At 49.6% G+C, this 27799-nt stretch overlaps 1 protein-coding gene across 2 annotated transcripts; it reads right to left on the bottom strand.

Moving 5' to 3' along the window:
• LOC123990970 (WD repeat-containing protein 20-like) lies at positions 1–27785 on the bottom strand. 2 transcript variants are annotated; one of them, XM_046292035.1, is made up of 4 exons: positions 27461–27785; positions 4442–4624; positions 2857–4182; positions 1–2372 (listed from the first exon to the last, which is right to left on the bottom strand). In XM_046292035.1, the coding sequence occupies exons 1-4, from the start codon at positions 27707–27709 to the stop codon at positions 2319–2321; spliced, it is 1812 nt and encodes a 603-aa protein (XP_046147991.1). In that variant the 5' UTR covers positions 27710–27785; the 3' UTR covers positions 1–2318. The 2 variants fall into 2 exon arrangements, with proteins under 2 accessions (XP_046147991.1, XP_046147990.1); XM_046292034.1 differs by having other exon boundaries at positions 2743–4182; positions 27461–27781.
• Positions 27786–27799: the final 14 nt, after the last annotated feature.

Genomic DNA, 27799 nt, shown 5'->3' with positions numbered 1-27799 from the left:
GTCTGTCAAAGTTGTTTAATAGGTGTCACATGGAGGAAAAAAATAATACTCCCACTGTTAGACCTTGGAGAATCCTCACACTGCCTACCTGGGTGCTTCACAAAACTCCCTCATCTCCTGGGGTGGGTTCAGGGAGGTGAAACACTCGGGTGCGAGTTTCCCGGACGCTTCACAGCGCTAAAATAATCGTTATAGACGTCCATTGTAGGCAATGGTTGTAAGATGATCTCAGTGCCATGAAGCTTTCGGAAAACGCTCAGCTGAAATGAGCAACTAGAAATGTCATGAATATAGAGCTAACTCTAGTCCCCATCTACACGACAGATATTCCCATATCTTTTCTAGACAATGCATTTCTATGTGAATGTTTCATAATGTTGCACCCCCGTAAACAAGGCCCAGCACTCATACCGCCATCAAGTAGTGACGTTTATCAACAGTGTCAGTTGACCAGAAATGTGGTTGACACATTTCTCATTGACACACAGTCCCATTGTCATTACTCATGTAGCGGCCATAGTCCACACACACACACCTATAACACCAGTTTAGTCATATTTGTATACTAGGTAGGTGAATTCACAGATATTTTATGTACTGGGGCCTAATAATGGGTAAGATAATTATGTTAGCGTTAGTCTTCCGTGGTTTACCTGAGCTCTGAGTGATGGCTGAATTAGACGGCTCCTACCTTAGCCTACGGCCCAGTCCCAAAACAACCACTAGCACCTAAGCCCTGTGCCACTTGTGGCGATCTAAGAAGATTGGATAGGTATATGAGCAATATGGTAAAGTATATATCTAGTCTTTCAATTTCCACATTTCCTATACAATCCTCTCAGCATAGCACAGAGAAAAATATGACTCAGAACCCCGTCGACAGCACCCCCAACCCAAAACTTCCTGCGGCCATGCTCTCAGGACTTCACAAGTGCATAGGGTGCAGGAGCGAGTTTGGGACTGGGAAAACTTTTCTACATAGAGGAGTCTGCAGCAACAGGCTAGCTTTCAGCACTACCTACTAGATAAAGAGATAAAGATTCCACAGAGACATCTCCTATAACAAACATTTCATTATGAAAAATACACCTGAATTCTCTTTATGTACAACAGAAAGGAAAAAACATGAACCTGCATATTCAAGATTAAATTTTAATATTATTATGTATATTTTTCTGAATTAGAAATATCACTATTTTCTGAAATGAAGAACTTCAAACTAGTGTAACAATGATAATTTCACCAAATCATTGAAGTACAATATTTACATATAATACAGAGCCCATTTTTTAAATCTGAAACAATATTAAAATAAATGTTCAATAGATAAAAGGTTTTTAATTCTATTTATATTTTTCACAACCTTGTCGGGGGAGTCCTTGCACACTCCAAAATTGTAAAGCCATTCTCTTCTAACAAACTATTAAGTGCAAACAATTCTCTTTTTCTTTAAAAAAAAACAACAACTATGATTTTAGCATCCAGACAGAGATTACTCGCCACAACCCAAGTGCATCCAAAGGCTATCTTCAACCATCTTGTTTTTCTCATAATTATGAATAAAAATTTACATAAACAATAAAATCAGTGCAACGTACTCAAGCTGTGATATTCTGATTTAAATTCAAAAATATTTTTTTATTGTAGTTATAGGAAGCTAACTGCTCCGGTCTCCCTTTGCTATGAACATGTGATCCAACTCCACCAGGGTTAGTCATGGATGAGGATCAAGCTAAAAGCAATAGCACCTGTCCCAAGACAACACCTAGCCCCTAATACCTAGGCTAGATCTGAGAGAACTGAATAGTGGAGAAATGTGCCTACTACCATAATGATTAAACCTATCCAAAGGTCTTTCAGATCTACATGAAGAGCCTAGGGGGTAGTAGTGGCTATTAGAGACAAGCCCAGTCTGAAAACAAGCTGTAGCTTTTACAGGGGTTGTTTTTGGACTGGGAAAGAGAATGTTGAGAGAGGAAGGGAGGTGAAAACAAAGTAAACACATCGCAGCCAGCCTCCCTCTCTGAACAACACTTTAAATCCTCCTGGACGATTTCAAGCATTCTGCACCTTTCACACGATCCTTTACACTCTTTTCAGAATGTGGGCCAACCCATCTACCCTCAATAGCCCACATTAGCTATCCATCTTTCTATGTAAAGATTAACAGAACAAAAATAGCTTCAGTAGTGGTGATTGTGATGAAGGTGTGTGAGAGGGAGAACAGCGCTGCAGGGCTGTGGCGAGGTGTGGCCAGGTCATCCTGTCCCGTCATGTCTGGTGGAGCTCGGTTTAGTTTAGCAGCACTAGCACCATGGCTATACAACAGTCCCACTAGGAGAGTTGGCCGGGTTCTGAGATGATAGTAAGCCCTGTGGAGGAAGAGAGCAGAGGGGAATGAGTTAGAGGAGAAGAGATGGTTTTTGGACACTCAGAACGGTAAAACAATTTGAATTCAAACTTAGGTAATTGATGGGAAACTGTACGTTTTCATCATCATAAAGAAAATCAAATTAAGATCCTGGATTGATAATCACCCTTGTAAGCGAATCACAGTGGACAAAAGAGGATCCTGCATCGCAAACCCCAACTCAATCATTTTCAGAGATTTATGATATGTCTAGTCTAGGTGTTAGATGTCAAACTGAAGTGTCTGGGGTTGAAAGTGGCTTGGGGTTAAGACTCACCACTTTCCAAGGCCTGGCCCATATGTCTAGGGGTTAGGGGTTGTAACAGACTCACCACTTTACCGGGCCTGGCCCATGTGCAAATGAAGCCTTCCTGGCAGGCTGTGACCAGACAGTCCTCCAGGAAGATTAACACAGTGAGTCTTTCGTGAGCAATCTTCTTACACACCAGCGGCTCCAGCAGAGGAACCTCCTCCATGCGCGGGCACAGCAGCGTGCCCAGAGTCTTAGCGGCGTCCGCCTTGGCCGTCCGCGCCGCAGAGCTCAGTTGGTTGAGCTTGTCGCTGCTCTTGCTGCTGATGTGGCCCATGCTGTGGTTGCGTTTGTGGTCCTTCTCGTGGCGCTCCTTGCGTGTGTCGTGCAGCGACAGTGTAGCGAACTTGCTGACGCCCGTGGCGATGAAGGTGCTGTCGATGATGCTGCTTCCTTTGCTGCTGCTCGTGTGGCAGTTAGGCGTGGTGCTGCCCCCTGCGGGGCCGGAGGAGTGTGGCAGGCTGTTGGAGCGCGGCAGGGGGGCAGGGAGCGAGTTAGCTGGGGCGCCACTGTTACCACTACTATTGCTCACTGTGTTGTTGCCATTGGTACCAGGTGGGTTAGCAGTAGGAGTAGTAGCAGTAGTAGTAGTAGTAGTAGTAGTAGTAGTAGCAGCAGCAGCAGCAGTAGTAGTAGTAGTGGCCGCCCCAGTAGCCGGGGGGCTGGTGGCACTCATGACGTTAGTGTGAGTTCTGGTACGTGACAGGGGCAGGTGGGGAAACAGGATGTCCTCAGTCAGGTCCCACAGACACAGCTGGGTGTCCTGGCCCACCGAGCCGAAGCGATAGGTCACACTGACTGGCCTGCCGTCTGTAGAGTTCCTCTTGGAAAGATGTGATTGGGAGCTATTAGCCCGGTCCCGCCCCCCTCCAAAGTGGATCTGCTCGTGGAACTCCTCGTCACTCCCGCTGAATTCGGCGGGTGGGTCGCTGTCCTCCACGCTGGTAGTACAGTGATCAAACGCCACCACGCTCACCCACGACTTGTGGCCGTGGCCCCTGGCGATCACCCTGCAGTCTGAGAAGGACCAGACGGTCACTAGGTCGTCCTCCCCCCCGGCCACTATATATCGTCCGTCCGGGCTCCAGCACACGCACAACAACCCGCCGAAGTAGCTCTTCATTGTGCCGTGCAGCTCGGCTGCGTCGAAGCCAAACACGCGCAGGAAGCCATCCTGGCTGGCGCACGCAAGGAACTTCCCATCGGGGGAGAAGGCAAACTCGTTCAGCGCCCCCTCGCCTACTGTCCAGCGCAGTAGGGGGTTGCGGGCCGACTTGCTCTTGCAGGTGTGCACGGCGTAGCCATCGCCCTGTTTGAGAAGCTGGTAGTGGGGTGGCGTGGTGCCACAGGTGTGCTCTACGTTGTACAGGTACAGGCTGCCGCTGGAATGGGCCACTAGGAAGAGGCTCTCTGAGCCAGGAACCCACCGTACACATGTCACACGAGACTTGTCTATCAGTCTCTGAGGGAGAGAGGGGAAGACAATGATTGTCAGCGAGAGACAAATAACTCAAGTGTCAAACATGCATTCAAGCAAGATATCCACTGGCGTTACACTTAAATGCATGCCTAATACATTGGATATTGGAACAGAACCTTTACTCTCATTTTGCATTAGAAAACAGTTTCCTCCCAGTAGGCAGTCAACATCATACATTGATATTCAACCACAGGACACCCATCTTAGCCAGCTTGGCTAAAGTAAACTCTGTTAAACCTACCTCCTCATTGAAGAGCTTGCTGGTCTCCTTCTTGATTGGGTCAATGAGCTGCACCTGGCCGGCCGAGAAACCCACGAGCAGGGAGACGCTCTCCGCTGTGGCTGTGAGGGGGTTGAAGTCATGACACGTGGGCTGCGTTCCTTTGTAGATCCTCTTGTCTATGGGCTTGCTCAGGTCAGCTGCCTAGAAACGTGGAGAAACACAGGACACAACGTCTGACTCACAGGTAGAGCAATTATCTTGAACATACACCTCAGTTATTTTACAAAGCCATCCCTCCTGTCTATAACACTTGCAGATCATCATTGACCTAATGAGAAACAGTATAATTTCCATGTAAAAGGACCCATGATCACCAACATGTGAAGTTCATAGGAGAATGTCAAATTGAGTGTCAAATGAGTCTATAATGTTGAGGAATTAAGGGACATGTAAATTGTTCAACCATTTTCCATACTAAAAACTTGGAATAATCAAAGGCTTTGAATTCTGGTCAAACTGATAGAAAGCGGGTCTTAGAAAACATCTACCAGAAAAATAAGTCTTAAAGGTATTAGAAATACATTTTTTCCAGCATTTAATAAACATTGCCTTGTGCCTTAACTCCGTTATCAAAAACCCACATATCTAAGATATTTTCAAATCGCAGTCCCTCATGAGGGAGAATAAATAAAGTTCACAGAAGTAACAAGGTAGACCTTTCAATTAGTTAAGTGTTTTTAAATGTGTTCATTAATTGTTAAGCGATTAAAACTAAATTCCGTTACAAAATCAGTAATGTAATTCCCTAAACAAAAATCTGTAACAGACTGTCTGCCATTCGAATTGGCTACAACGGAAAATCATAGTAGTCACAAACCACAGTAGAGTTCACAAGTTTGGACAGTACAGCACAGTAAAGAAAAGAAGAGTACAGCTCACTAAAGTACACAGCACACACTAGAGTTGAGTATACTATAATGTACTGTACTCTACTGTGCTGTACTTTGATGTCCAAACTTGTGAAACAGATGCAGTGATTGGTTGGTGCAGTCCAGACATTGTTAAAAGCCTTCCTTGTGCATAGTTGTATGGATTGTTAAACTTTGAAATCAATGTTTTTTGTTAGGCATACATTTTAAGTGACAAATTAGAGTCTCAGCACAATTCCCATATCGTGGAATTGCCCTATAGCAACAATATTAGTAGAGATGTAACGATTCACCACCGATAAGCAACATCCCCAGTTCAAATGTTTAAGATACGACTGCATCGGCCTGAGTCCGCTCTTTCAGTGTCGAGCTAAGTATGTCATTATGTTGACAGTCATTGATCTACAAATCATTTTTCATATCGAACAACGCCAGGCAATATCAGTAGCCTAGTCAAAATGCACTGCGTCGAGAGCTGACCAATGAGGAGGTAGGCCTATTCCTGATCTGGCACATCTGCGCGTCACCTTCAGCATTAAAATGTTTGTAAAATGGCTTGGGGAACATAAGGCTTTCTTAGTTGAATGACAACCCAATGTCATTTGATAGGTTATTTTTTATCATGGGTGTTAAATTGTGTTTTACCGGAATAAAAATAGCCTAAGCTACCACCGGTGACAACTCATCTGACTATATGTAGGCTACATGCTGATCAGGGCTGACATGAGATTTCATTTGATTGCTCAGATTTTCCATCACCAATAGGTTTGGTAGTTTTTCTTGAAACAATCGGTATATATGCTGGCGCGGATTCACGAGGGGGCAAACAGGGGCTTAGCCCCCTCAGTGAAGTTTTATATGCCAATATATTAAAAGCTAAAAAGTTCTACTGATTGAGTGACAAGTTGGCACAGAATCTGTATCTCCGCTGCATCAGCACCATAGACAGCGCACGCCGCTGTGTGTATAGGGGGACTATGGAAAGCCACTGGGGTGGGTTAGGTGTGACTCCTTTGGGTTTCCATAAAAAGCAGGGGGGGGTGCTTCTTATCTGCGGTAAGCTAAGTGAATAACATGACACGCCTCCACCTGTAATATTTGATTTAGATTTATAAGGGCGGGGGGGGTCAACTTCTCTCAACTCTGCCTCATGGCCCACCACTACAGAGTTTAGTTAGCTTCTTAGCTTGCGGTATAATTATTATTTTATTTTTTTAAGTCTTAGCCTTAACCTATTTAGCTAGCTCGAACCAGCTAATCTGCCACGGTGGATATCAGAAATTGGCTTCGCTAAAGTACTCAAACAATGCCAAAGGAGAAGGGGACACATGGCAACTGTGTCAGTGGTTGTTAAAAGTTGACAGCATTGTGAAGTTCCTCTGTGACATCGAATGACCATGTTTGTACAACACAGAAGTAAGCCTCGAGGCTACAGGGCTGATGGAAGGCAGTGACGGACCCTGGCTTTAAATTTACAGCCACCATGGTTACAGAATCAGACTTCTCGATCCTCCGAACAAATTACTCCATGCAAAAGCAACAGATCTTTACACTAGAGTCAAAGTGGTCCGCAGTGCGTTGGATTGTGTTGAGAAGCTGAGGTGTGACAGCGAGTTCGAAACCATTTGGGCACAGTTCCGTGCCAGTGGCACTAACTCACCACCAGCTCCAAGCAAACGACAACGTTATGTAAGTACATATCTCCAGCAATACATGGTGGACAGTACAGTAGGCCTATGAGGACAGAGAAAAGACTGAGTGTAAAAAGACTGTTCTTGGACGCGTTCATTGGTGAAATGTCAGAATGATTCAGCGAACGCAACAGCCAACTGGTGGAGGCCCTGAGAGCCATGACTTTCCAGATGTGAAACATGAAACCACTGCTGGATCTAAGCAAAACAGATTTGGTGGAAGCTGAGTTTAGTGTCACTTGCCAGTTTTTGCGCCAATGAGGACAAATGAACACACTTGGTATCCTGCAAACGAATCTCTGGGCCTCTCTCCGCTATGCCGACAGTGCTTACTGCACATGGATTGTCTTTTGGGGCATCCACAGCTTCATGTGAGAACTCCTTTTCCACTTTGACAAATGTGTTCAGTCAGCACAGAAGAAGCATGCTACACCCAAGGAAAACTAAAACTGTCATTTGAAGGGGATCTTACAAGAAGATTGAGAATGGAATGACCGATTATTCAGGAAGTTCCACAGAGGATCTTTTGAAAAGGTAAACAATCTAGCTGTTTGATTTTTCAAAACATCTTTGTGGTATAGCCAGCAGCGTCATTTCGGCAAAATCCTAGGGTATGGAATGATAAAATTACTTCCTTAACCAGCCTAAGTTTTCAACAGCCTTGCTTTAGTGTGAAGGGTGCTTGGTCAAAAGTAATCAATGGTCTCAGCATTTGAACTTACATTTATTATGGTATAGCGTGATAAGCTGTTTTTTTTTTAAAGTATTCAAATTTTTCATTTCTTTAGCACTATCACATATCATTATAGACGGTATTTTTACAATACATACTGGTATATGGCTGCATAGTCAGATCCACCATCCCTCACACAGTTTTAAAAAAACATAACCTAGCAAGTAGCAACCTTGTCAAACTTGCCCAAGGAAAATCATATCAAGGGCATTAGAGGTATTGCATGTCTGTAAATCTCCAGAGGCACAAGACGCTGGTCCTACTGCCTTCCTGATGCCCGACCAATCATTAGCCCAGAGAGAGAGGCAGAAACAGAGAGACAGAAAGAGCAAAAGAGAGCTGCAGTGCCCATGTCTACCAACAGGTGGCTAGGGCAGAGACGCACCTCTGGGGTGACAACTTGACTCTAAATCAGAGAGATGCTGCCGTATAAACACTATAAGAGGGGTCATTTGTAATGTCGGTAATTTAACAGCGGTTGTCAAATTCATGGATATAAAACCTTTAAGAGTAAGGGTTTGTGGACAGCTGGTCGGTACAAGGCAGTGAGTGGTACAGTAGGTCACTGCAGCTGGATTTGAGGCCCCCCGAAGGTATAGGCTAGGTTATCACTTGTAAGGTAAGTAGCTATATTGTTGACGATTAGGCCAAGAGTTTTTCCTGTTCATGTGAACTGACCAGGAAAAACACCTGGCCATCATTTTACCTAAAGCTTTTCTGAGGAAATTCAGAAAAACTCCTGGCTCAAGGGATGATACTGTAGGAGTCAGTCTGAGACCCTGGTGATGCAACTGAGTGGAGGATCATCGGAGTCAGCGAGGGAGATTATATGGCTGTCATAAGACTGCTGACAGATCTGTCAGAGCACGGCCAGCACACTTTGATTTGCCAAGAATCCATGCTGCTCCAAAGCCCTCGACAAACCAATGACCATAGGCCTTTTCTATCCATGGCACGTTAAACTTTTTTTAAACTCATGTCATGTGAAACTCATTCAAAACACACAAAAGACAGGCAATTGATTAGGCCAAGCCTATGTCTGAGAGAATAATGTAGAGTTCCACTCAGGATCAGATCTTGCTGATCTGTGGACCCTCAGATGAAAGACACCATGACAAATTCAATCACACACACCAAGAGCCACAACAGGGCATAAATGCTCTGTCAGACCTGCTAACTCCGAGCTCCAGCATGAGTGATGACAGTGAGTGATTGAAAATGAATGTAAATAACCAGGTTTCTATTAGGGGTGTGAACATTTTAAAGTTAAAAACTTTGAAATAAAAGTGTGATCTTTAACATTGAAGAAAAATGTAAATAGTGCAGTATTCACAAAATATGATTTCCCGTGTTATAGCCTAACTAGACGATAGGCTATAAGGCCTGGGGAAAATTGTGTAATTTAAATATAACTTTAGGCTACTTTGGTAAATATATGCAAGGCATGCTAAACAGATTATCAAGACATTCACATCACAGCTTTTTCTGCCTGCCCCTTCCTTGCACCGGCTCCCCTAGGGCGTATTCATTATGCCGATTCTGTTTCAAACCATTTCTTAAACGGAAGCAAACAGGGAGCAACCTACCAGCATTTATACAATAGAAATCTTGTTTTAGGTGCAAAATGTTTTGAGTTGAGATCTACCGCTCAATATGTAACTTTTTGGCCGACCCAACCAAATTCACATAGAAATGTGAGCAATAGATCTGTCATGTGCAATGAGGTTTGTGCAGGCTATAGGCCCAATACATTATCATTGCATTTTGGCTATGCTTGAATTGCCCTGCCAGTGTTGTTATTCTCAGACCATTTAAAAATGATATTTCAAAACTTGAGGCATATGAATACACTGGTAATATATAATTTGTTGTATTACTTGTGAGGCACAGCTGAGTGAACAAAAACTAAAATAATTCCTTTTAATTTTACTGGACTGATTGTGCCTGCATCTGATGGCCAGCCTCTCACAGTTCCTCAGCTCTCGTTTACTCCGCTGAGACTGACCAAAAAGGGGCCACCGTCTTGCACCACATTTAATTATTTCTGCCTCATACATGAATTCATGTTCTTACTCCTATCACCAGAGAACATGAAATATTCCTCAATATTAAAAAAGGCAAGCCGCTAATAACATAAGCCAATCGATACTTTGTAGCGGGAGTGGATAGGGAGAAGCACATTTTCTGGCTTAAAATGCTGAAAAAAAATACAAACATTCACTCACTCAGAAAAACAGCTGTTCTTTGCGGTATTAGTTGAGTCTCTAGTCATGGTTTTAAAGGTTTAGAAATGACAGTAACAACTTCTCTATGGGCAAGTGGAAGCTGCAGACCTGGTGATCCGATTAGCCAGCAGTAGGCCTATACGGGCACTTGATTTGCTCTCCCGGCCTTCCGGGTAGTAGTTTTTACATTCAGACAGATTAAATAGCTCAAAATGGGAACACTTTTACTACCTAGCATGCAGGGCAGCTGAATCCAGTACACCTACCGCAAAACTAATAATACTTCATCCGTTTTTTAATTTTTTATAGAAATGTTTGATGCTGGACTGATTGGTGACCACTGGATTGGACTAAATTACACCCCTGCTCTTTCTCTTCGCTAATGATACAAGTGTGTTCAGTCTTAGGTCTGTTGCGTGTAGAATATCGTAGCCTATTCATTGATAGGCCCTGCTTTACTGAAATTGCAAGCCAAGAAGTTGTGAGATACATAATTCCATTGCGAGATACAGCTTTGGTTGTTGTCAGATAGAACCGCACACCAGACCTGCCTGCCTGCCTGGTGGCAGTCAGACCTGCCTGCCTGCCTGCCTGGTGGCAGTCAGACCTGCCTGCCTGCCTGCCTGGTGGCAGTCAGACCTGCCTGCCTGCCTGCCTGGTGGCAGTCAGACCTGCCTGCCTGCCTGCCTGGTGGCAGTCAGACCTGCCTGCCTGCCTGCCTGGTGGCAGTCAGACCTGCCTGCCTGCCTGCCTGGTGGCAGTCAGACCTGCCTGCCTGCCTGCCTGGTGGCAGTCAGACCTGCCTGCCTGCCTGCCTGGTGGCAGTCAGACCTGCCTGCCTGCCTGGTGGCAGTCAGACCCGGCCGCCTGCCTGCCTGGTGGCAGTCAGACCCGGCCGCCCGCCCTGACCCTGCCCGTCAGACCGGCCGCCCGCCCGTCAGACCGGCCGCCCGCCTGGTGGCAGTCAGACCTCAGACCGGCCGCCCGCCCTGCCCTGCCTGCCTGGCCTGGCAGTCAGGCCTGCCTTGCCTGCCTGCCTGCCTGCCTTTCCTTGTGGCAGGCCTCAGAGGCCTGCCTTGCCTTTCCTTGCCTGGCAGGCCTGCCTGCCTGCCTTGCCTGGCAGGCCTGCCTTGCCTTGCCTGGCAGGCCTGCCTTGCCTGCCTGGCAGGCCTGCCTTGCCTTGCCTGGTGGCAGTCAGACCTGCCTTGCCTTGCCTGGTGGCAGTCAGACCTGCCTGCCTGCCTGCCTGGTCAGACCAGTCAGACCTGCCTGCCTTGCCTGGTGGCAGTCAGACCTGCCTTGCCTTGCCTGGCAGCCAGTCAGACCTGCCTTGCCCAGACCTGCCGTCAGACCTGCCTTGCCTTGCCGCAGACCTGCCCTTGCCTGGCAGACCTGGCCGCCCTGCCTTGCCTGGCAGACCTGCCTTGCCTTGCCTGGGCCGCCCAGCCTTGCCTTGCCTGGCAGGACCTGCCTTGCCTGGCAGACCTGCCTTGCCTTTGCCAGGCAGACCTGCAGGCCAGTCAGACCTGCCTTGCCTTGCCTGGCCAGTCAGACCTGCCTTGCCTGCCTGGCAGGCAGTCAGACCTGCCTTGCCTTGCCTGGCAGGCAGGCAGACCTGCCTGCCTTGCCTGGCAGACCTGCCTTGCCTGGCAGACCTGCCTTGGCCTGGGCCTGCCTTGCCTTGCTTGCCTGGCAGACCTGCCTTGCCTGGCAGGCAGTCAGACCTGCCTTGCCTTGCCTGGCAGGCAGCAGACCTGCCTTGCTTGCCTGGCAGGCAGTCAGACCTGCCTTGCCTTGCCTGGCAGGCAGTCAGCCTGCCAGCCTTGCCTTGCCTGGCAGGCCTCAGACCTGCCTTGCCTTGCCTGGCAGGCCTGCCTTGCCTTGCCTTGCCTGGCAGGCCTGCCTTGCCTTGCCTGGCAGGCCTGCCTTGCCTTGCCTGGCAGGCCTGCCTTGCCTTGCCTGGCAGGCCTGCCTTGCCTTGCCTGGCAGGCCTGCCTTGCCTTGCCTGGCAGAGGCCTGCCTTGCCTTGCCTTGCCTGGCAGACCTGCCTTGCCTTGCCTTGCCTGGCAGACCTGCCTTGCCTTGCCTGGCAGGGCAGACCTGCCTGGCAGGCTCAGACCTGCCTTGCCTGGCAGACCTGCCTTGCCTTGCCTGGCAGACCTGCCTTGCCTTGCCTGGCAGACCTGCCTTGCCTTGCCTGGCAGACCTGCCTTGCCTTGCCTGGCAGACCTGCCTTGCCTTGCCTGGCAGACCTGCCTTGCCTTGCCTGGCAGGCAGTCAGACCTGCCTTGCCTGGGCAGGCAGGCAGTCAGACCTGCCTTGCCTTGCCTGGCAGGCAGGCAGTCAGACCTGCCTTGCCTGGCAGGCAGGCAGTCAGACCTGCCTTGCCTTGCCTGGCAGGCAGTCAGACCTGCCTTGCCTTGCCTGGCAGGCAGTCAGACCTGCCTTGCCTGGCAGGCAGTCAGACCTGCCTTGCCTTGCCTGGCAGGCAGTCAGACCTGCCTTGCCTGGCAGACCTGCCTTGCCTGGCAAACCTGCCTTGCCTTGCCTGGCAGACCTGCCTTGCCTTGCCTGGCAGACCTGCCTTGCCTTGCCTGGCAGACCTGCCTTGCCTGGCAGACCTGCCTTGCCTGGCAGACCTGCCTTGCCTGGCAGACCTGCCTTGCCTTGCCTGGCAGGCAGGCAGACCTGCCTTGCCTTGCCTGGCAGGCAGGCAGACCTGCCTTGCCTTGCCTGGCAGGCAGGCAGACCTGCCTTGCCTTGCCTGGCAGGCAGGCAGACCTGCCTTGCCTAGCCTGGCAGGCAGGCAGACCTGCCTTGCCTTGCCTGGCAGGCAGGCAGACCTGCCTTGCCTTGCCTGGTAGGCAGGCAGACCTGCCTTGCCTTGCCTGGCAGGCAGGCAGACCTGCCTTGCCTGGTAGGCAGGCAGACCTGCCTTGCCTTGCCTGGTAGGCAGGCAGACCTGCCTTGCCTTGCCTGGCAGGCAGGCAGACCTGCCTTGCCTTGCCTGGCAGGCAGTCAGACCTGCCTTGCTTGCCTGGCAGGCAGGCAGTCAGACCTGCCTTGCCAGGCAGGCAGTCAGACCTGCCTTGCCTTGCCAGGCAGGCAGTCAGACCTGCCTTGCTTGCCAGGCAGGCAGTCAGACCTGCCTTGCCTTGCCTTGCCAGGCAGTCAGACCTGCCTTTCCTTGCCTTGCCTGGCAGGCCTGCCTTGCCTTGCCTGGCAGGCCTGCCTTGCCTTGCCTGGCAGGCCTGCCTTGCCTTGCCTGGCAGGCCTGCCTTGCCTTGCCTGGCAGACCTGCCTTGCCTTGCCTGGCAGACCTGCCTTGCCTGGCAGACCTGCCTTGCCTTGCCTTGCCTGGCAGGCAGACCTGCCTTGCCTGGCAGGCAGGCAGACCTGCCTTGCCTTGCCTGGCAGGCAGACAGACCTGCCTTGCCTTGCCTGGCAGGCAGACAGACCTGCCTTGCCTTGCCTGGCAGGCAGACAGACCTGCCTTGCCTTGCCTTGCCTGGCAGGCAGACAGACCTGCCTTGCCTTGCCTGGCAGGCAGGCAGACAGACCTGCCTTGCCTTGCCTGGCAGGCAGACCTGCCTTGCCTTGCCTGGCAGGCAGGCAGACCTGCCTTGCCTTGCCTTGCCTTGCCTTGCCTGGCAGGCAGTCAGACCTGCCTTGCCTTGCCTTGCCTTGCCTTGCCTTGCCTGGCAGGCAGTCAGACCTGCCTTGCCTTGCCTGGCAGGCAGTCAGACCTGCCTTGCCTTGCCTGGCAGGCAGTCAGACCTGCCTTGCCTTGCCTGGCAGGCAGTCAGACCTGCCTTGCCTTGCCTGGCAGGCAGTCAGACCTGCCTTGCCTTGCCTGGCAGGCAGTCAGACCTGCCTTGCCTTGCCTGGCAGGCAGTCAGACCTGCCTTGCCTTGCCTGGCAGGCAGTCAGACCTGCCTTGCCTTGCCTGGCAGGCAGTCAGACCTGCCTTGCCTTGCCTGGCAGGCAGTCAGACCTGCCTTGCCTTGCCTGGCAGGCAGTCAGACCTGCCTTGCCTTGCCTGGCAGGCAGTCAGACCTGCCTTGCCTTGCCTGGCAGGCAGTCAGACCTGCCTTGCCTTGCCTGGCAGGCAGTCAGACCTGCCTTGCCTTGCCTGGCAGGCAGTCAGACCTGCCTTGCCTTGCCTGGCAGGCAGTCAGACCTGCCTTGCCTTGCCTGGCAGGCAGTCAGACCTGCCTTGCCTTGCCTGGCAGGCAGTCAGACCTGCCTTGCCTTGCCTGGCAGGCAGTCAGACCTGCCTTGCCTGGCAGACAGTCAGACCTGCCTTGCCTGGCAGACCTGCCTTGCCTGGCAGACCTGCCTTGCCTTGCCTGGCAGGCAGTCAGACCTGCCTTGCCTGGCAGACAGTCAGACCTGCCTTGCCTGGCAGACAGTCAGACCTGCCTTGCCTGGCAGACAGTCAGACCTGCCTTGCCTGGCAGACCTGCCTTGCCTGGCAGACCTGCCTTGCCTGGCAGACCTGCCTTGCCTTGCCTGGCAGGCAGTCAGACCTGCCTTGCCTTGCCTGGCAGGCAGTCAGACCTGCCTTGCCTGGCAGACAGTCAGACCTGCCTTGCCTGGCAGACCTGCCTTGCCTGGCAGACCTGCCTTGCCTTGCCTGGCAGACAGTCAGACCTGCCTTGCCTGGCAGACCTGCCTTGCCTGGCAGACAGTCAGACCTGCCTTGCCTGGCAGACCTGCCTTGCCTGGCAGACCTGCCTTGCCTGGCAGACCTGCCTTGCCAGGCAGACCTGCCTTGCCTTGCCTGGCAGGCAGTCAGACCTGCCTTGCCTTGCCTGGCAGGCAGTCAGACCTGCCTTGCCTGGCAGGCAGTCAGACCTGCCTTGCCTGGCAGGCAGTCAGACCTGCCTTGCCTGGCAGGCAGTCAGACCTGCCTTGCCTGGCAGGCAGTCAGACCTGCCTTGCCTGGCAGGCAGTCAGACCTGCCTGCCTTGCCTGGCAGGCAGTCAGACCTGCCTTGCCTGGCAGGCAGTCAGACCTGCCTGCCTTGCCTGGCAGGCAGTCAGACCTGCCTGCCTGCCTTGCCTTGCCTTGCCTTGCCTTGCCTGGCAGGCAGTCAGACCTGCCTGTCTTGCCTTGCCTGGCAGGCAGTCAGACCTGCCTGTCTTGCCTTGCCTTGCCCTGCCTGGCGGCAGTCAGACCTGCCTGTCTTGCCTTGCCCTGCCTGGCGGCAGTCAGACCTGCCTGTCTTGCCTTGCCCTGCCTGGCGGCAGTCAGACCTGCCTGTCTTGCCTTGCCCTGCCTGGCGGCAGTCAGACCTGCCTGCCTTGCCTTGCCCTGCCTTGCCTGGCGGCAGTCAGACCTGCCTGCAGTCAGACCTGCCTTGCCTTGCCTTGCCCTGCCTGGCGGCAGTCAGACCTGCCTTGCCTTGCCTTGCCCTGCCTTGCCTGGCGGCAGTCAGACCTGCCTGCAGTCAGACCTGCCTGCCTTGCCTTGCCCTGCCTTGCCTGGCGGCAGTCAGACCTGCCTGCAGTCAGACCTGCCTTGCCTTGCCTTGCCCTGCCTGGCGGCAGTCAGACCTGCCTTGCCTTGCCCTGCCTGGCGGCAGTCAGACCTGCCTTGCCTTGCCCTGCCTGGCGGCAGTCAGACCTGCCTTGCCTTGCCCTGCCTGGCGGCAGTCAGACCTGCCTTGCCTTGCCCTGCCTGGCGGCAGTCAGACCTGCCTTGCCTTGCCCTGCCTGGCGGCAGTCAGACCTGCCTTGCCTTGCCCTGCCTGGCGGCAGTCAGACCTGCCTTGCCTTGCCCTGCCTGGCGGCAGTCAGACCTGCCTTGCCTTGCCCTGCCTGGCGGCAGTCAGACCTGCCTTGCCTTGCCCTGCCTGGCGGCAGTCAGACCTGCCTTGCCTTGCCCTGCCTGGCGGCAGTCAGACCTGCCTTGCCCTGCCTGGCGGCAGTCAGACCTGCCTTGCCCTGCCTGGCGGCAGTCAGACCTGCCTTGCCTTGCCTGGCGGCAGTCAGACCTGCCTTGCCTTGCCTGCCTGGCGGCAGTCAGACCTGCCTTGCCTTGCCCTGCCTGGCGGCAGTCAGACCTGCCTTGCCTTGCCCTGCCTGGCGGCAGTCAGACCTGCCTTGCCTTGCCCTGCCTGGCAGGCAGTCAGACCTGCCTGCCTGCCTTGCCTTGCCTTGCCTTGCCTTGCCTTGCCTTGCCTGGCAGGCAGTCAGACCTGCCTGTCTTGCCTTGCCTGGCAGGCAGTCAGACCTGCCTGTCTTGCCTTGCCTTGCCCTGCCTGGCGGCAGTCAGACCTGCCTGTCTTGCCTTGCCCTGCCTGGCGGCAGTCAGACCTGCCTGCCTTGCCTTGCCCTGCCTGGCGGCAGTCAGACCTGCCTGCCTTGCCTTGCCCTGCCTTGCCTGGCGGCAGTCAGACCTGCCTGCCTTGCCTTGCCCTGCCCTGCCTGGCGGCAGTCAGACCTGCCTTGCCCTGCCCTGCCTGGCGGCAGTCAGACCTGCCTTGCCCTGCCCTGCCTGGCGGCAGTCAGACCTGCCTTGCCCTGCCCTGCCTGGCGGCAGTCAGACCTGCCTTGCCCTGCCCTGCCTGGCGGCAGTCAGACCTGCCTTGCCCTGCCCTGCCTGGCGGCAGTCAGACCTGCCTTGCCCTGCCCTGCCTGGCGGCAGTCAGACCTGCCTTGCCCTGCCCTGCCTGGCGGCAGTCAGACCTGCCTTGCCCTGCCCTGCCTGGCGGCAGTCAGACCTGCCTTGCCCTGCCTTGCCTGGCGGCAGTCAGACCTGCCTTGCCCTGCCTTGCCTGGCGGCAGTCAGACCTGCCTTGCCTGGCGGCAGTCAGACCTGCCTGCCTGCCTGCCTGGCGGCAGTCAGACCTGCCTGCCTGCCTGCCTGGCGGCAGTCAGACCTGCCTGCCTGCCTGCCTGGCGGCAGTCAGACCTGCCTGCCTGCCTGCCTGGCGGCAGTCAGACCTGCCTGCCTGGCGGCAGTCAGACCTGCCTGCCTGCCTGCCTGCCTGGCGGCAGTCAGACCTGCCTGCCTGCCTGCCTGCCTGCCTGCCTGGCGGCAGTCAGACCTGCCTGCCTGCCTGCCTGCCTGGCGGCAGTCAGACCTGCCTGCCTGCCTGCCTGCCTGGCGGCAGTCAGACCTGCCTGCCTGCCTGCCTGCCTGGCGGCAGTCAGACCTGCCTGCCTGCCTGCCTGGCGGCAGTCAGACCTGCCTTGCCCTGCCTTGCCTGGCGGCAGTCAGACCTGCCTGCCCTGCCTTGCCTGGCGGCAGTCAGACCTGCCTTGCCCTGCCTTGCCTGGCGGCAGTCAGACCTGCCTTGCCTTGCCTGGCGGCAGTCAGACCTGCCTTGCCTTGCCTGGCGGCAGTCAGACCTGCCTGCCTGCCTGCCTGGCGGCAGTCAGACCTGCCTGCCTGCCTGCCTGCCTGGCGGCAGTCAGACCTGCCTGCCTGCCTGCCTGCCTGGCGGCAGTCAGACCTGCCTGCCTGGCGGCAGTCAGACCTGCCTGCCTGCCTGCCTGCCTGGCGGCAGTCAGACCTGCCTGCCTGCCTGCCTGCCTGGCGGCAGTCAGACCTGCCTGCCTGCCTGCCTGCCTGCCTGGCGGCAGTCAGACCTGCCTGCCTGCCTGCCTGCCTGGCGGCAGTCAGACCTGCCTGCCTGCCTGCCTGCCTGCCTGCCTGCCTGCCTGCCTGCCTGCCTGGCGGCAGTCAGACCTGCCTGCCTGCCTGGCGGCAGTCAGACCTGCCTGCCTGCCTGCCTGGCGGCAGTCAGACCTGCCTGCCTGCCTGGCGGCAGTCAGACCTGCCTGCCTGCCTGCCTGGCGGCAGTCAGACCTGCCTGCCTGCCTGCCTGGCGGCAGTCAGACCTGCCTGCCTGCCTGCCTGGCGGCAGTCAGACCTGCCTGCCTGCCTGCCTGGCGGCAGTCAGACCTGCCTGCCTGCCTGCCTGCCTGGCGGCAGTCAGACCTGCCTGCCTGCCTGCCTGCCTGGCGGCAGTCAGACCTGCCTGCCTGCCTAGTGGCAGTCAGACCTGCCTGCCTGCCTAGTGGCAGTCAGACCTGCCTGCCTGCCTAGTGGCAGTCAGACCTGCCTGCCTAGTGGCAGTCAGACCTGCCTGCCTATGTTGTGCTCCTCCCCTTACTCTCACACCATGCCCAAACGCGTCCGTCATCATTGCGCAAATTGATTTTGTCCCCCCCCCACCAAATGCGACCACAGCACGCAGATTGAAATATCAAAACAAACTCTGAATCAATTATCTTAATTTGGGGACAGGTCGAAAGCATTAAACATTTGACAATTTAGCTAGTTAGCTTGCAGTTGCTAGAAAATTTGTCCTGGGATATAAACGTCGAGTTATTTTACCTGGAAATGCACAAGGTCCTCTACTCCCGATAATTAATCCACAAATAAAACAGTCAACCGATTTGTTTCTAGTCATCTCTCCTCCTTCCAGGCCTTTTCCTTCTTTGGACTTTATATGGCGATTGGCATCTAACTTTCATAATAGGTGTATTACCAAAACCATTTTTCAATCACCCACGTGGGTATAACTAATGAGATGGCACGTGGGTATATGCTTCTATGAACCAATGAGGAGATGGAGAGGCAGGACTTGCACCATGTTCAGCGTCAACAAATAGAACTGACTACTGTTTGGCAACGCAGACGCTTGTTGGTGCGTGCGAGCACTGTGGGTGCAATGATTGAATAACGTGTATATTTATTTTGCGACGCAAGCGGTGTGGTCAGAATGTCAGTTCCTCATTGCTCGGTATGAAAGTTGTGAGTATTTGTGTTCTCGGAAGTAATCAGTTTCCTCCTTTCCAAAAAGACTTAACCTTAAGAGTCGGTTCATAGCTGAATCGAGTCCTGACACTCAAATGGGAGTAGACGTGCAATGATTAGAGGAATAAATTATTTTGGAGTCGACTTTCTACCACTACGCCACCGTCGTTAACAGTTGGACAAATGGCAGAGAAAGGCAAGCGACAGCAGCGAATTCCTGTATGGCTTTCAGAAGTTAAATGAGAAGGAAATGTTAACTTTGCGAGATGGAACGGAGGTACAGTGATGGTAGGACAGTTGCATTTGAAAAGGGACGCACCGAGAGACCCAACCCGTTGTGGGCAGCAGCGCAAGCTGCATTGTTAATTAGTGTGAATTTTAGAAAATGTTATTGTTAATGAAAGGCAAAAATAAATTGCTGCTTAAACGTTAAGAAAAAAAAGGTCATATCCCTAGTTTCCATCCAACCTTTTTATGCAATAAAAGTAAAAGTAAATGTTGGATAAAAATAAAAAAAAGTCACGACAGGCCTGACGGAAACAGATAATTTGTCAGTAAACTTTTCAAACGTCGACAAAACAAAAAAACACACTAGACAAGATGGGATCTTTGTAAAAATTAATAATGTGATAAATGGTGGTAGAAATGCCTCAAACCATTATATCGAAGTCAACTTAGAGTCACACGATGTGTTGCGTGTTCCTCCCACTACGATTTGGGAATTGATGCAGTTTATTACGCTACAGCTGAAATAAATTATGAACTTCACAGGGTGGTAAAAATGCACGGTGATGAGCTTCATGCTCCATTCCAATAAATATCAAGGGTCTTATTCTGGTGACATGATAATCAATGCTTGGCTGGCGTTTGACAAATACAAAGATTCTCGCTCATTTGTCCATAATAATCTGACTGTGAGCGGTTGGCTAGAGCGCACATGGCAAGACCAGAATGGGAACATTCACTATATATATATATATATATATAACACACAATTTGTGATAAAACCATCAGCAGAGTTGAAAATCCATTTAACAAAAGTTATTTGTCTATACACTACGTGATCATGCATTTTATCCACAACAAGTCAATTGCATGGAAACATCTCTGGTGGGAAAATGCAGATATTGTTTTTATGATTTTAGAATATTCACATGTAAATCTGTCTCCAAATGGAAGGATAACTATCTAGTGACAACAAAAAAATCAGTTTAGCCAATTAGACTGGAGGGTGCCTTCTGCCTCCTTGTCTTTAACTGAGAAATGTCCACAGACACTGCTAAAATATAATCCAATGCCACTATTAAACTCATTTCGAGATTAACACAGACTGTCCTAACTCTCTGGTAATGAGCGAGGGACTGTAGTCCTACTCCCTGCTATAAAATGACTTATCACAGGGAAACAAAATGTATCTCCTGCTTTAAACCAACCCAATGAAACCAAACAGCACCAACAGGCATTAGCTCTGTAGCCCTATTTACCTAGGGGTGTTCTACAAAACAAGATCAATGAGTTAGCCACCTACCTCTAATAACACTGCAGAAATAACCATAGATTTTCTTGTTAATAAAAAAAAAGCTAAACTTCGATGTGTTATAGTTTGTTTAATCAATTAGACCACACACACGTCAGGCTTCTCTCTCTCCAAAAAAAGTTATATCAGAAGATTTAGGCAAGTTAGCTGGCTTGTGGTATAGCTGGCTTCTGGCATGCTTCACTGACTACAGGAAGGACTACATAGAGACCTGCTGAGTCCAGTCCTGGGGAGGGCAGGTTTGCCAATCTTACCAACCTGTGCTAAGAGAGCACTGTTTACAGGAAATGACAATGTGACAGGAGTGAACTCAGTGAAGAAGTAGGCCTTTATGATGCATTAAACCAGTCTGTCCCTATAATTATTTTCCAGACAGGGCACAGGGTCCTCCAAAGCAACATCCAGGCCCTCTTATACAACATATTTTGTGCCAATTGTGTCACGGTCAGTAGACCATTTGTCATCAAGTTTTGCAAGTGTTCCTGACAAGTGTTAAAATATCTTACAATCTCCCACACAGATCTACTCCATCCAAGAAGTGGCCCACAAGTCCCCCATGTTAAATGGACAGTGCAGTCAAAAACATGACTTTCCTGTGTTTAACAGTGACTTTGGAAAGTATTCAGACACCCTGACTTTTCCCACATTTTCTAAGGTTACAGCCTTATTCTAAAATTGACAGTTTTCCCCCTCCAATTTCACACACAATACCCGAAAATGACAAAGCAAAAGCAGGCAAAAAAAATGTTGCTAATTTATATATATATAAAAAAAATGATATCATATTTACATACGTATTCAGAACCTTTACTCTGTACTTTGTTGAAACACCTTTGGCAGTGATTACAGCCTTGATTATTCTTGGATATGAAGCTACAGTCATGGAACACATGTATGGGAGTATCTCCCATTCTTCTCTGCAGATTTACTCAAGCTCTGTCCGGTTGAATGGGGAGCGTTGCTGGTCTCTGGCTGGACCACTCAAGGACATTCAGAGACTTGTCCGAAGCCAGTCCTGCGTTGTATTGGCTGTGTGGGAACGTTGTCCTGTTGGAAGGTGAACAGTCGCCCCAGTCTGATGTCCTGAGTGCTCTGGAGCAGGTTTTCTTCAAGGATCTCTGTACTTTGCTCAGTTCATCTTTCCCTCGATCCTGACTAGTCTCCCAGTCCCTACAGCTGAAAAACCTCCACACAGAATGATGCTGCAACCACCATGCTTCACCGTAGTGATGGTGCCAGGTTTCTTCCAGATGTGACGCTTGGCATTCAGGCCAAAGAGTTTAATCTTGGTTTCATCAGACCAGAGAATCTTGTTTCTCATGGTCTGAGAGTCCTTTAGGTGCCTTTTTGGCAAACTCCAAGCTGGCGGTCATGTGCCTTTTACTGAAGAGTGGCTTCCATCTGGCCACTATACCAAACAGGCTTGATTGGTGGAGTGCTGCAGAGATGTTTGTCCTTCAGGAAGGTTTTCCCATCTCCACAGAGGAACTCTGGAGTTCTGTCAAGAGTGACCATCCGGTTCTTGGTTACCTCCCTGACCAAGGCCCTTCTCCCCCGATTGCTCGCTTTGGCCTGGCGGCCAGCTCTAGGAAGAGTTAGTCATTCCAAACTTCCATTTAAGAATGATGGCGGCCACTGTTTTCTTGTGGACGTTCAATGGTACAGCACATTTTTCGTACCATTCCCAAGTTCAGTGACCTCACACAATCCTGTCTTGGCTCTCTATGGACAATTCCTTCGAACTCATGGCTTGGTTTTTGCTCTTACATGCACTGTCAACTGTGGGACCTTATATAGACAGGTGTGTGCTTTTCAAAAGCATGTCCAATCAATTGAATTTACCACAGGTGGACTCCAATCAATTTGTTGAAACATCAAGGATCATCAATGGAAACAGGATGCACCTGAGTTCAACTTCAAGTCTCATAGCAAAGAGTCTGAATACTTACAGTACCAGTCAAGTTTTGATATACCTCCTTGTCCTCATTGTAGAATAATAGTGAAGACATCAAAACTATGAAATAACACATACGGAATCATGTAGTAACAAGAAAAAAAAAACTGTTGAATCAAAATGTTATATTTGAGATTCTTTAAAGTAACCACCCTTTGCCTTGATGAGAGCTTTACACACTCATGGCATTCTCTCAACCAGCTTCATGATGTAGTCCCCTGGAATCCATTTCAGTTAACAGGTGTGCGTTGTTAAGTGAATTTGTGGAATCGCTTTCTTACTGAATTTGAGCAAATAATTTGTTCTGTGACAAGGTAGATGTGGCATATCGAAGATATACCAAATAGGGCTAACACCAAGTCCATATTATTGCAAGAACAGCTCAAATAAGCAAAGAGAAATGACAGTCCAGCATTACTTTAAGACGTCAAGGTCAGTCAATGAGGAAAATTTAAACAACTTTGAAAATGTATTCAAAAGCATTCGCAAAAGCCTATACTCTTCTGTAAACTAGTCATCTCGTCAACGTCAACCCGTCGCAAGACCTACTCAGGCCTCTATGGTGATACCATTTGTCACATTTGCGCCTAAATATTTTGCTGTGCTACCTGACATTTTTATTTGGAAGCGCCAGTGCCCCTACAGTACTTGGATAACATTTAGTGCAACAAAAATAAATTAAAAGGGATAGCCTCTTCAGGAGATTCTCATGTGCTCCTACATGTTTCAACTGAGGTGCACATGTGCTCCTCGCCAAAAATCTCAGCGTAGAGCCCTGCCACTGGTTGTTGCTTATTTATGAAACCCTCTTAGGCCTCACTCCCCCCTATCTGAGATATCTACTGCAGCCCTAATGCTCCACATACAACACCCGTTCTGCCAGTCACATTCTGTTAAAGGTCCCCAAAGCACACACATCCCTGGGTCGCTCGGCTTTTCAGTTCGCTGCAGCTAGCTGCAACAAACACTCAAACTGGACAGTTTTTATCTCAATCTCTTAATTCAAAGACTCAATCATGTACACTTACTGACAGTTGTGGCTGCTTTGCGTGATGTATTGTCTCTACCTTCTTGCTCTTTGTGCGGTTGTCTGTGCCCAACAATGTTTTTACCCTGTTTTGTACTGCTAACATGTTGCGAGCTGCCATGTTGTGTTGCTACCATGCTGTTGTCATGTGTTGCTGCCATGCTATGTTGTCGTCTTAGGTCTCTCCTTATGTCGTGATGTGTGTTTTGTCCTATATTTTATTTATTTTTAATCCCAGCCCCGCAGAAGGCCTTTTGCCATTTGGTAGGCCGTCATTGTAAATAAGAATTTGATCTTAACTGACTTGCCTAGTTAAATAAATCAAATAAAAATGTGCAAAAGCCATCAAGCGCTCATGAGGACAGCCACAGGAAAGGAAGACCCAGAGTTATCTCTGCTGCAGAGGATAAGTTCATTAGAGTTCCCAGACTGAGAAATTGCAGCCCAAATAAATGCTTCAGAGTTCAAGTAACAGACACATCTCTACATCAACTGTTCAGAGGAGACTGCGTGAAATTAGGCCATCATGGTGCAATTGCTATAAAGAAACCACTACTAAAAGGACACCAATAATAAGAAGACTTGCTTGGGCCAAGAAACACAAGCAATGGACATAAGACCAATGGAAACCTGTCCTTTGGTCTGATGAGTCCAAATGTGAGATTTTCGATTCCAACCGCAGTGTCTTTGTGAGACGCAGAGTAGGTGAATGGATGATCTCAGCATGTGGTTCCCAACGTAAAGAATTGCGGAGGTGTGATGGTGCTTTGCTGGTGACACTGTCTGCGATTTATTTAGAATTCAAGGCGCACTTAACCAGCATGGCTACCACAGCATTCTGTTATTCAAAAGGACAATGAGGGGTGGCAGGTAGCCTAGTGGTTAGAGCGGTGGGTCAGTAACCTAAAGGTTGCCAGATCAAATCCCTGAGGTGACGAGGTAAAAATCTGTCATTCTGCCTCTGAACAAGGCAGTTAACCCACTGTTCCTAGGCCGTCATCAGAAATAAGAAATTGTTAACGGACTTGCCTAGTTAATTTAAAAAAATTACCCAACACACCTCCTTGACCAAGAAGGAGAGTGATGTAGTGATGCATCAGATGACCTGGCCTCCACAATCACCTGACACCAACCTAATTGAGAGGGTTTGGGATGAGTTGGACTGCAGAGTGAAGAAAAAGCAGCCAACAAGTGCTCAACATATGTGGGAAGTTCCAGGTGAAGTTGATTGAGAGAACGGCAAGAGTGTACAAAGCTGTCAAAGGCAAAGGGTGGCTACTTTGAAGAATCTAAAATAACATTTTAATTTATTTAACAGTTTTTTGGTTACTACATGATTCCATGTGTTATTTCATAGTTTTTACAAATGTAGAAAATTCATTAGGCCCTCATCTATGGATTTCACATAACTGGGAATACAGATATATTGTTGGTCACAGATACCTTTAAAAAATGTTGTTTTTTTTGAAGTAGAGGCATGGATCAGAAAACCAGTCAGTATCTGCTTCACGCTGCATGAAACACCTCATTTGCATCAAGTTGTCAGGCTATTGATTGTGGCCTGAAGAATGTTGTCCCACTCATCTTCAATGGCTGTGCGAACTTGCTGGATATTGGCGGGAACTGGAACACGCTGGTTTACACGTCGATACAGAGCATACCAAACATGCTCAGTGGGTGACATGTTTGCGTATGGAAGCCATGGAAGAACTGGGACATTTTCAGCTTTCAGGAATTGTGTAGAAATCCTTGCGATATGGGGATTAAACATGAGGTTATGGCGGTGGAATGGCACGACAATGGGCCTCAGGATCTCTGAGGCAATTGTGTTCGTTGTCCGTAGTTTCTGCCTGCCCATACCATAATCCCACTGCCACCATGGGGCACTTTGATCAATGTTGACATCAGCAAACCACTTTCCCACACGAAGCCATACACATGGTCTGCGGTGGTAAGGCCGGTTGGACGTACTGCCAAATTCTCTAAAACAACGTTGGAGGCGGCTTATGGTAATGAAATGAACTCACTAAGAGGTTGGAATAATACTTGGGGGGTGCATCCAGTACAGTAGGTGGCGGTAATGTACTATAACAGATGCCAACAGCCAATAAACCCCACAGAGGAAGCTAGCTAGGACAATGGGAGACAGTGTCCTTTGCCCCACCTGTCAGACACTGCTTTCCTGCAGTTCTGTTAATGATGGCAAGGGGCAGGTGTTCAACAGGCTGGAGCAAAGGGCAGACACTTTGCTAGCTAGGAAGACTCTGGTACACAGCAGATACTTTTATTTTCCTTTTAAGCCACATTTTTAGTAGCAAGGACAATCAGGGAAAATACAGAATACCATTAGTGTCACACAAGCATGAAGATGCCGTGCTCGAAAGGGGGGCGTTCATGCAGGAACCAATGAAACGCTCGAGGGAGGAGGAATTTATTATTGTTTTGGTCTGCCTCGTTAAAGCTAATAGACCAATAACAAAGAGTTCCCAATAACAGCTCATTTTCTAGTTACATATATGACAGGGGAGGAGATATTAATAATACTCGGAGTAAAAGAGAATGTTTTTGGATTTTCACCCTCCAGACATTATTTCCTAAAGGACTTAATGATGAAATGCCTATGCGTGTTATGTTGTGAATTTGAACATGAAATATGTGTCTCTTGTAGATTATTCTGACGTTTTTCATATGATGTACCCTATGACTAATGAAAACTTGCTATGTCCTCATTGAGATTTTACAGACGTGTTTAATACTCCTTATTCATACACTTTTGTAATATTTATGAAATGCATATTGTTATATTTGGTAGCACTTATTTTTCCTTTGCCTCCAACCCCCTTCGATGTGTAGAACGGATGTGGGTGGGGCCTTGTCCACATAATGGTGCAACTTTTAAAAATCCCAAAAGCTCTGACGAAGGCCGTGTGGCCGATACGTAAGCTTATTAAAGATCGGTGATACTATCAAGAGCAGTGTGTGGTTTCCTTTTTCCTTCATCTAGTTACATATCCCTCCCATTAAGCTCCTCCAATTAGGTACCTCACTGAAGACTACTCGTGCAAAATTATTGCGTGCGAAATAGCTTATCAAAAAGATACATGTTTCTTTATGACAATTTTATTTGAAAACAATCACAGTAAGATAATTAATCGTTAGCCAGAAATGATTTGATATTGTGATAAAAACAGCTGCAATGGATCTTTAAAACCAACTAGGCCAACACAGTAAGTCATGGAAGTGGTAAAACATCTTCCTAATCATAACACTAGAAAGCCCCTAGCAGCCAAATGATTATTTACTGGTGTCTGATAATTGTCTAAGTTTAACTTGTTTTATGATTTGAACATGTTTAGAAATGTGTGGATCAGACATGTGATCACCATCATAGTCACTAGATACCTTAGACAAGCATACAGCTCGATGCAGTGACATCCCCAAATGTTGCATCACCACCACTGTCAGAACCAGACAGATCACTTGCATGACATCATCATCCCAAATCATCAACAAACACATTTTACTTCCAACCTAACACACACGCACAATACTGTACAGCGCTGGCTTTGGGGCCTTGAAGTACCAGCAGCATTTCACACATAACTAGCTTGCTATGCAATGGTCAACTATTCTATGATTGCAAAGAACCTGTGCAGAATCAATTAAACAAGAGCACTAAAAACACAACCAGTTAATTATCACTAACGTCAAAATACACTATGTCAACGAGGAAACGTGTCTTATTTAACATACTCTGAAACTGCAGATGTCAATCAACATGTCAGAACTGAAGACGGGCACGAGCCTTTGCCCACACTCCAAGGTTAAATCGTACATATTCATATAGAGCAAATAGGCATCACACAAGAGTAATCTCATGCCTATGCGTAAACAGTCCATCATAACAGAAGGAGGGCCCTTCGCTTGAATTGAACTGGCCAGCTAGATAGCTAAGTAGGTGGGTGACATGTAAACCAGCATATCTCCACAAGGTGCGGGCAAAACAAACTGTGGCGATGCTAGCTAGCTAGCCACCATAGCTAAGTGGCCTAGTCTGGCTATCTGCGCACGTCAATGAAAATACCATACTGGACAGCAAATTACTATGCGTTTGAACACACACATTCACTTCTTGATAATACAGGCATTGTCACCTGAGTGCTATGTACCTTTCTTACGCCTTTGTAGATATAAAAATACAGTTCCCGGCCCACATTGAAACAGATTCTGTCGCCGTTGCCGGACTGGTCGTTGACGTTCACGAAGGAGACTTTCACCGGATTCGAGCCCTGTGAATTGAAAGGCACCCTGTTAGGGCGGCTATATTCGGAGTGAGTGAGGAGTTTATAGACACCTTCCCGAGTGGTGAATTGAGTTTTAATTTCGTTCATCTCCTTCCCTCCTCCCTCCGCCGCCATCTTGGAAATTGGCGTTCATCCTGTCCAAAACCCGGATCTTACCCACAGAGCATGCGCTCGGCAATTGATTCTAGAACCCATGCGCTAAAA

Source organism: Oncorhynchus gorbuscha, linkage group LG12, assembly GCF_021184085.1.
Source record: "Oncorhynchus gorbuscha isolate QuinsamMale2020 ecotype Even-year linkage group LG12, OgorEven_v1.0, whole genome shotgun sequence".
Taxonomy (NCBI): Eukaryota; Metazoa; Chordata; class Actinopteri; order Salmoniformes; family Salmonidae; genus Oncorhynchus; species Oncorhynchus gorbuscha.
This window is presented reverse-complemented; position numbering and strand designations above follow the sequence as displayed.

What these genes read in the sequence shown, in the direction of transcription:
- LOC123990970 (XM_046292034.1), bottom strand. Translation starts at nt 27,709, where the DNA reads ATGGCGGCGGAGGGAGGAGGGAAGGAGATGAACGAAATTAAAACTCAA. An exon ending in TCTACAAAGGCGTAAGAAAG is followed by an intron (nt 4,625 to 27,460) that starts GTACATAGCACT and finishes CCACGTTTCTAG; the next exon opens with GCAGCTGACCTGAGCAAGCC. An exon ending in GGGCCAGGCCCGGTAAAGTG is followed by an intron (nt 2,373 to 2,742) that starts GTGAGTCTGTTA and finishes CTTCCTCCACAG; the next exon opens with GGCTTACTATCATCTCAGAA.